General features: G+C 46.3%; 1 protein-coding gene across 1 annotated transcript; it reads left to right on the top strand.

The window, feature by feature from the left end:
• Positions 1-315: 315 nt before the first annotated feature.
• LOC149290029 (uncharacterized) lies at positions 316-4,641 on the top strand. Its single transcript, XM_089490052.1, has 4 exons — positions 316-396; positions 550-848; positions 4,038-4,128; positions 4,259-4,641. Exons 1-4 carry the CDS (start codon positions 351-353, stop codon positions 4,639-4,641), a joined length of 819 nt encoding a protein of 272 aa, XP_089346178.1. The 5' UTR covers positions 316-350.
• The last annotated feature ends 5,083 nt before the right edge of the window (positions 4,642-9,724 follow it).

Genomic DNA, 9,724 nt, shown 5'->3' with positions numbered 1-9,724 from the left:
CTTCCTCTGGTTGGCGGTGGCTCTCCAAATTTCCCAAGCAGAAAAAGGTCTTTCCTGATCTTTTCAACTTGAGATGTCAGGAGATGGACCTTCATGAAAAGCACTTGCATCATTCCATAACTTTGGTCCTTCTTCATCAGGGTTTATTTTGGGGTGAGCAATCCTACCATCACCAACCCTCATCTCGAACAAGCATGGCAGGCACTTTTATTGGAGGACATAAGTCTAGGAGAGATTTGCATAAAGGGGACGTTCCTCAGCTTTGAGTCCTTTAAACCTGGAGGAGGAAGGCCCTCCAAACCACTTTCTCTGTATCTTTTAGAAAGCCAAACCATTTCTGAGAGCTCACCATGGCCTGGGCTCTGTTGTTCTTCACCCTTCTCCATTCCTGGGCAGGTAAGGAGAGGAAGAACTAACCTTAGGTAGTCCTCAGGGATGGCATCAAAACTGTGTGCAGTGTGTGAGTCTCATGGGAGCATGATTCTTTTGTGATATCTGAACACAAAGTGTCCATCTTAATTTGAACTTCTTTGCTTTTTTATTGTCAAGGTGTCAATTCACAAGCAACGTTGACCCAACCTGCCTCTGAGTCTGTGGCCCCGAGTCAAATGGTCAAACTCTCCTGCAGTAAAAGCAGCAGCAGCAGCTGGAGCGGTACTGTCCTTTGGTATCAGCAGAAACCTGGCCAGGCCCCTCGCTTTGTCCACTGTAATGGCTGCAGCAACAGGGGAGAAGGGATCCAGGATCGGTTCACGGCTTCTGCCTCTGGGAGCACTGGCTATTTAACCATCACCAACGTCCAGACAGAAGATGAGGGAGAGTATTACTGTGGTTGTTGGCATAGCAATGTGTTTCACAGTGGCGAAATCTGATGGGGAACTGAGACAAAAACTACCCCTCTTTCATCCATGAATGGAGGAATCAGAGTCACTGAAGAGCCTGTGTGTTTGTGTGTGTTTTCAGGAGAAAGTCTGATTCCGACATCATTGTCTGGTTATTGTTCTCTGATTTTCTGGGTGGGAAAAGATGTTCTCAGATTTGGGAACAGTTTGGGAGGTTGCAGGACTTCAAAGCAGGAGCGGTGGGCTACTCTGATGGTGGTGAATTGGCTCCACATTGGACTCAGAACTTTAAAGGAGTTATCTAGGCCTTTGAAGACCAATCACAAAGTAAATGCTGCATGTTAGATAAGCTCCTTTAATACACGAAGGAAAACCCGGAGTAGAGTCACGACCCCCTTGACATCAGAGACTCCTACATCCCATCCTTCAAATGTGAGACGAATGGAACGTGCAGCCTAACCTGCCCCGTGAATTTGGCTGCACAGGCTTTTGGGGAAGCCATTCCCAAAGCTCCCCCCTCCCTAAGCACTGCAATTCCCATGCACTCTTCCATGGAAGAGCCACAGACAACAGTGGAATGCTGCCTGTCTATATGCACATTAATATTTTAGCTGATATTCCGTAGGTGTGATAGCATATTTGTAAGTGTGTTTTTACTGGCTAATACTAATACATCTTTGAGATGTATTGGTTGAGGACCGTAAATAAAATTGATTGATTGATTGATTGATTGATTGGGCATGGGCAACAGTCCCAGCCAGCTCTCTCTCTGGTCCAAAATAACAACACAAGCAGGCTGAGGGAATTCCAGCTGCAGATCAAAGTGGTGTTTTCCACTGAAAGGTATTAGGATATGAAATATCCCTGAGATGCAAGGTGGCATAGTGGTTTATGCATTGGACAATGACTTTGGAGAAGAGAGTTTGAATCTCTGCTCAGCCATGGAAACCCACTGGGTGACTTTGGGCAAGTCGCAGTCTCTCAGCCCCAGAGGAAGGCAAAAGCCCCTCTGAACAGATCTTGCCAAGAAAACCCAGTGATAGGGTTGCCTTACGGTTGCTCTCTGCTTTTCCATAATCGTGTTTTCAATATGCTTCATCATTTCTTGGTTGGTTCCTTATTCCCTGCAACCTGACCTTCTGAACTTGAGATTTCAGGAGGTGGACCTTTGTGCAAAGCATCTGCGTCACCCCAGCGCTTTAATCATCCCTCTTCCTCCTCAGGGTTTCTCAGCTCCCGAAAATCCCAAGATAGGGTTGCTTTAGGGTCACCATACCTTGGACACTACTTGAAGGCACACAGCAACAACAAATATATGTGTGCGTGTGTAAAAGCATATAACAAATATAATAAGTCACCAAAACAATGATTTAAATTAATCCTACACAATCCCCACTACAAATAGCATGTGGGGAAAATTCTCATAGAATCATAGATTCTATCAGATATGAATCATTTGTTGAAGGAAAAAAGTTGGTACAGGATATTCAAAAGCTCAATTCCACCACCCACTCAGTGATGAAAACATCTGGAGCACTTGCTTACCCATGTTCAGTTGGATCTGTTCAATGGGGGATGCCAGGACTGAGCCTTAGCATGCGAAAAGGGCTGCTGTCCTGGGTTTCACTTCTAGGGGGAGATGTTGGCTAACTTTGCCCAGAGTTGAGAAAATGACTCGCATGACCGATGCCCGAGACTCATTCTGCCACCTGCGCCTTGCGAGGGAAGTGAAGCGTCCAGGTATTGATGGCAGTTGGGGACCCGTATAAGGCCCTCCATCTCACTTCTCTTGTGTAACACTATGTATGATACTTATTGAAAGGGTGGTATTGGCCTCTTTACTAGCCTCCAAAAGGTAACTTCTGGGCCACTGCAAGAGCTGAATAATGGACTAGAGAGGGCTCTTGTTGTTTTCTTACTTTCCTGTGAATTCAGATGGGTTTTGGTGGAGACCATTTTAATGTCCATACTCCTTTGGGATTCCTAACTCTGGTAAGGAAGATTAAATGGAGATTGGCTTGTTTGACCTATTTCTTGTTCCAGAATGGGAGATCTTCAGTAACTGAGATGTGGCCTGTATTGTTAAAATGGCCCTCCAATTCACCTTAAACTCACCAGTGTGACCCTTTTAAGAGTAACAGAAAGGTTGGTTATGATGCCTTTCTGAAGCCCCCTGTTGTTTCTAGATTCATCTGAAGTTACCTTGATCACATTTGTCTCTCTAGTGAAGTTCTTACAGGGCTGAGCATTGGTAGATCTCTAGAGTCTCAAGCTGAGAATGCTCTTTCCCTGCCTCCGAGATCTGATCCTTTTAACTGGAGATGCCAAGGATCACTCCTGGCCCAAATTGTGGATTGGTTTGTTCTTCAAAATCCATGTCAGTTTGGAAAACTGGGCATGATCTCCAGTCTTGACACCCTGTTCTGCTGTCATCAGTGCTTCTATCCATTTCCAGGTTTGAGCAAACAGTATTTGTGCCACTGCTATCATATATCGAAGGAGTAGTCCATATTTACCATCCAGTTTCTTGTCTTGATCAGGAAACAGGCCTTCTTGATCGTATTTGTGCCTCTAGTGAAGTTCTGCAGGGCTGAGTGTCAATAGACATCCATAGTGTGAAGTTGAAGGCTTTCATGGCTGGCATCCATAGATTTCTGTGGGTTTTTCGGACTATGTGTCCATGTTCTAGAAGAATTTATTCCTGACGTTTAGCCAGCATCTATGAAGATGCCAGCCAAAGATGCTGGTGAAACGTCAGGAATAAACTCTTCTAGAACATGGCCACATAGTCCGAAAAACCCACAATAAATCTATAGATCTCCATAATCTCGAGCAGAGAACGTTCTTCACTCACCTCAGAGACCTTGATCCTTTTAACCCGAGATGCCAAGCATTATTCCTGGCCCTTTTGTCGGGCAAAATCCTATGTTCTCCCCATGAGCTATGGGCCATCTTTCTCAGCAGCCTTCTTCGTGGTGACTTAGCCTACCATTTCCCATTGTCATTCTGTGCAAAGGGCATCTCCGTTTTTAAAAAAATCAAAACAATTAACTTATATGTAAATAGGTTCTGTTGCATTTTTTTTACCACGACATCACAACAAGCATAGCCAATGATTGTGAGGCAAATACGCAAGAGGGGTGTATGCGCTCCCCCTGTGCAATTTAAAAAGGAAGGAAGGAATACTCCAGATAGGGATCTGCCTGTTTTGGAAAGCCCACTTCCTTTCGAGAGCTCACCATGGCCTGGACCCTGCTGTTCTTGATGCTCTTTCACTATTGCACTGGTAAGGCGGAGGAGGAGTCCTTTTCCATAGTCATAAGGCGCAACTGCAAAGTGAACAGCAAGTTGTAAACTTGAGCTCAAGAGTCAGAGTTGTAATTGTATATATATATATTTTCTTTTTCTCTCTCTAGGTGTCAGTTCGCAGCCAGCAGTGACTCAAGCTGCCTCTGTGTCGGTCTCCCCAGGACAAACCATTCAACTCTCTTGTTCTAGGAGTAGTGGCAGCTGGGACAGCTATTTTCGCTGGATTCAACAGAAACCTGGAGAGACCCCTCGCTTTGTGCACTGCAATGGCTGCAGCAGAGGAGAGGGGATCCCGGATCGGTTTACGGCTTCTGCTTCTGGGAACGCGGGTCAATTGACCATCACCAACGTCCAGGTTGAAGATGAGGCCGATTATTTCTGTCTGTGCTGGTACAGCTCTGGCAACTGGTATCACAGTGACCCAGGCGCATGGAGAAGTGAGACAAAAACCTTCTCGCTTCTTCGCCTTCCTGAGAATTCTTCACTGTGAATCCTTGAAGACATTAATTGCATCTTGTCTGTGCAAGAGTTAGATGCAGAAACAGAAAGCCCCTTCGCTTCCATCTCCTCCAAGAAATTTCTAGCACATAGCCACCCCAACTGCACTGATCAGCCTCCTCAATCCATCAGGATTGGGTTCACCATTGAGGGGAAGGCAGGTCCCCAGAGAAAGTCCTTTTCAGAGCAAAAAGAAACCAGGACTTTACTGCATGAGTCCCGTTCTCACAATAATCATGCTAATACAGTGGGTCCTTGGTATCCACTGGGGTTTGGCTCCACGGCCCTCTGTGGCTACCAATATCCGTGGAAGCTCAAGCTCCACTGAAGACAACGGCATAACAAAATGGTGTCCCCTATACCAAATGGCACAGTCAAAGTTTGCTTTTTGGACTTTATATTTTTTCAAGCCATGGATGGTTGCATCTGTTGATACAGAGGGCAAAATGTTAAAATAAAATGGAACATACCATGTTCGAGGCACCACTCTCAATTGCACAACCGGGGCTCCTGCCCCCATTGCACTCTCTTCATGGCTCTCTTTTGCTTCCCTTCCTTATGCCCTACTCAGCATGCCTTTAAGGGTTTGGGTCTTTTTTGTGCAGTTCAGGAGCAATCCCACAATGATGGAACTCTTATAAAGTTTTTTTAAGAATAAAAATAACTAAATAATAAATTAAGGTCACCAGGGTGTTTGGGAATAGCAAGGAGGAGAAGGGGATGCCGACACCATGTGACTGACAATCGCAACACTACCCCAGGAGTGAAGTTTGGCATCTGGGGACCTGTGCAATGCCAGGTCATTGATGGGTTCCCCCGTCAATGGAAAGGGATGAGTTGCGGACATGTCAGCTACAGGTTTGAGGCAGCATGCGTGATGAGTATTGCCAAAGCTGCTTCTTTCCCAGTGTAACCACATGAGCCTTCGATTGGCCAGAAATGAGGAGAGCACAGAGTCCATTGTTTCCCAAACTTTGGTCCTCCAGATATTTTGGACTACAGCACCCAGAATTCTTCAAGTTTGGCCACCTGGCTGGGGCTTTCTGGGAGCTGAGGTTGAGAACACTTGGAGTGCCAAAGTCTGGAAAGCACTGGAAGAGGCTCTGAAGTGTATCAACTTGGGTTGAGTGCAAAAGTTCAGATGAGCCAAGGAGCAGGAGGCCACATTACTGCTCGCCCAGGCTGGGGATTCCTAAATCTCAGGAAGATGTAGAACGGCTTCACTCCTGTTCCCCATCGGAGGCTTAAAGAGGGATAATTTAAATTAAATATAGAGGTTTTTTTCCCCTGGAGTGAGTCCTGCTGTCACTCTCCATTCTCCTCTTCAGCATGGGCACCATCCCAGGGTTCTTAAAAAAAATCACCCTCACTCTTATATGCAAGCCAGTACAATTGCGTGATATCAAAGCAAATCATCTCAGGAGGCATGCGGCATTCTAGGAGACACAATGCCACTCAGAGAGATTTGCATGATGGGCCCTTCTTCGGTTGGGTGCAATGTTTATAAAAGTGGGGAGGAACGTTGCAACCTGTTCTGTTCCCTTCAGAAACCCACACTCCTTTTGATCGCTCACCATGGCCTGGGCTCTGCTCTTCTTGACCTTTCTCACCTCCTGTGCAGGTAAGGAGGTGATGCGCTAACATTGCATACCCTGGATGTGTACATTGCAAAGAGGAATGGAATGGTTTTATGAAAGTTGAGGACACAGTATTGATTATAATGCTATTCCCCACCCAATTTGTCTTCTAAAGGTGCCAGCTCACAGCCAACTGTGACTCAGCCTGCCTCCGAGTCTGTGCCCCCAGGACAAACATCCAAACTCTCCTGTTCTCAAGGCAGCGGCAGCTGGGAAAGCTATATCTACTGGGTTCAACAGAAAGCTGGCCAGGCTCCTCGCTTTATCCACTGTAATGGCTGCAGCAGCCGGGGAGACGGGATCCCAGATCGGTTTACAGCTACTGCCTCTGGGAACACTGGCTATTTAACCATCACCAACGTCCGGCCTGAAGACGAGGCAGCTTATTATTGTCATACATGGTCTTATGATGCCAGCATGTTTCACTGTGATACATTCTGGTGGGGAACTGAAACAAAAACCTCCACTCTTTCCTCCTCTCCCTTCAGCTTCCTTCAGTGGCTGCAAATGGAATTTGCACTCAGTTAATTCAGATTGAGGGAGAGGAGAGGAATTCGTCCCATCCCAGTTGGCTTAGGCAAAAGCAAACTGTTGCAGCCTCCCCCATTTTGCTTATTCTTTTTCCTTCTGAACATTTGTGTTTTTGCCCACACTCTGATGTTGCTTGGCCATATGTATCCCAGTTTTCATCTGTGAAATGTTGGAGAGTAGGCGTTCTACTCCAGGCGCTGCTACTTCTCCAGGAGGAGAGTTTGCCTATCCTAGAGACAGGAACTCAGAGCCACACGGACTAATTCTCCAGTGAGAATTATACATTATAAGATGGTTGTATGGCAGGGCTCATGGTCTTCTCAACTGAAGCCTTGGAAGACCATTTTGTCAACTGCACATCTGAAGACCACTCATAACGCAGTAATAATTCCAGCTCTGATTTATACGTTTTTCTCTCTCTGTGTATATCAACGAATGTCATATACGAAACTTCTGTGTAACCTGTTTCCTCACTTTCTGCCTGGAGGTGTAGATGTTGATCTATATTTCGAACACTGGGTAGATGGCTGAATGAACCCAGAGGGCCTATGAAGGTCAAGCACCCGTATCTTGGAGGGAAGCTGTTCAGCAGTGATTCTCTAGGGAAGGAAAAAACAGTTGCAGCTAATGGGCCCAAATGACGGTGCCTGTGTTTGGCAAATAGAAAAACTGGTCCATCCCATCAGATAGGTGAAGAAGCACTGGTGTAGCTTATGAAGCAGACACTTGTCACTCAGCTGTCTAAAACGGGATTTTGCATTTCTTGGTTTGCTTGCCTGAATGTTTAAGACGTACAGAGGTTTATGATGAACCCTTCATTGAAAATTGAAAAATGTCTCATCTGTTGTCCAACTCAGGACCCAAATAGACAGGCCAAAATAAAGCTGCTTCATATCACTTTGGAGATATACTGTTTAAACGATACACGCATCTTAAGAGGCCAGAAGCTAAGCCAAAGCTGTGCATGCATGTATCGTTTAAACAGCACATTACTCTCCAATGGAAGGGTCCCAAATGATGTATTGGTGGCTAGAAAGGTGTTTTGTAGAACTCACCTTTCTTTCTAGGATCATAAGGAGCTGCCTTTTCTGAGGCCATTCTGTGTCCACCAAGGGCAGCAGTTTTGTCCTGACTGGCAAAGTCTCCTTAGGTGGAGAAAAGGCTTTTCCATCACTTTCCACCAGAACCTTTTCACACATGATGCAAAGGCCTGATCCTTCTGCATTCAAAGGCTGGGATTTACATCTGAACTATGGGCTTGAGAAGCAGCGTGGCACCGCCGATTCTAGGGCTCTGGAGCGTGCAGCAATCGCACACTCCGGAACCCTAGAACATCATCATGCCAGCCTCTTGTCCACTGGGGGCCATCATCATGACATAAGCTACATGTAGCGTATAGACATTGCTGCATGTCGCTTACATCACCGGTGTGCTGGTGCCTTAAAAAGAACCCAGTTTTTCTGGGTTCTTTTTACTGCGGAGGGACGCCACACGGTTTGGCTGCTGTGGTGTCCCTCTGGAAGAAAAACGGATGCCTCCAGCCCACCTTTTTGGGTTGGTATGTACTGCGCCATGGTTAATTTTCCTCACGAGCTTTTCTTTTGGGGATGAGTTCTCCTCCCGCAGCCCACTGTCTTCCTGGAAAACCGTGACAGCCCATTAAAAACAACAGCAGCTAAACCGCCTCTCTACGAAACTGGCATTGCTTATATTTGATTTTGCCATGACGTCATACGTATGAGAGCCAATGGGCATGCACAACATTTTCGTGAAGGGGTTATTCTTGGGGTTGGTGCCTTTTTAAAAAGGAAGGAGGAAAGCCCAAGTATGGTCTGTTTAGCTTCAGAAAGCCAAGCACCTTCTGAGAGCTCACCATGGCTTGGATTCTGGTCCTTTTGGGGCTTCTCAATGTCTGGGCAGGTAAGGAGGTGAAGAACTAACATGGCATAGGCAAAATATTTGTCAGGTGCATTTATCAGAGGATTATGCACTTTGGGGATCTTTGAACATGGAGTATTACATAATGATGCTATTTACCTCCCCCCCCCCTTTTTTTTTGTCAAAGGGGTCAATTCCCAGCCAGCGTTGACTCAGCCTGCCTCTGTGTCTGCGTCCCCGGGGCAAACAGCTAAACTCTCTTGCTTGAAAGACAGTGGGAGCTGGGACAGTGAAGTTCTCTGGCTTCAACAGAAAAGGCGAGATCAGGCCCCTCGCTTTGTGCACTGCAATGGCTGCAACAGAGGGGCAGGGATCCCGGATCGGTTCACGGCCTCTGCTTCTGGGAACACAGGCTCCTTAAGCATTACACATCTCCAGGCTGAAGATGAGGCAGATTATTATTGTTTTGTCTGGTCTCGGACTGCTAGCATGTTCCACAGTGATATGTTCTAGTGGGGAAGTGAGAAAAAAACCTTCATTCTTTCTTCCAAGAGTGCAAAGATCAGAATGACTGAGAAACCGAATCAGGCCTCGGTTTGGGATGGCCGAGCCTTGTTTTTCTTCATGTTCCCCAATGGTGTTCCTGTAGGACAGAACCGTCCCTGTTCCTCCTAACGTTGAGGTGGAATCTCAATTTTTCCTGTAGTTTGAATCCATTGCTCCATGGACTATTCTCTGGAGCTGCAGAACACAAGCTTGCTCCATCCTCAACATGGCGTCCCTTCTAAACAGGGCTATCATGTCACCTCTTAACCTTCTCTTCTCTAGGCTAAACATACGCAACTTCCTCCATTGCGCCGCATAGGTCATGCTTTCCAGACCCTTCACCATTTTAGTCGCCCTTCATTGGACATGCTGCAGCTTGTCAACATCCTTTTTGAATTATGGCAGGTGGAGTTTCACAACGGCAACAGTGTTCAACTGAATCCCTAACCATAGGAGAACTACTCTCATTTTCATCAGGGCAGA

Source organism: Sceloporus occidentalis, unplaced genomic scaffold, assembly GCF_023333645.1.
Source record: "Sceloporus occidentalis isolate IW3139 unplaced genomic scaffold, rSceOcc1.0.p SCAF_41, whole genome shotgun sequence".
Lineage (NCBI taxonomy): Eukaryota > Metazoa > Chordata > Lepidosauria > Squamata > Phrynosomatidae > Sceloporus > Sceloporus occidentalis.
The sequence above is the reverse complement of the archived record's forward strand: the minus strand, read 5'-3'. Positions and strand labels throughout refer to the sequence as shown.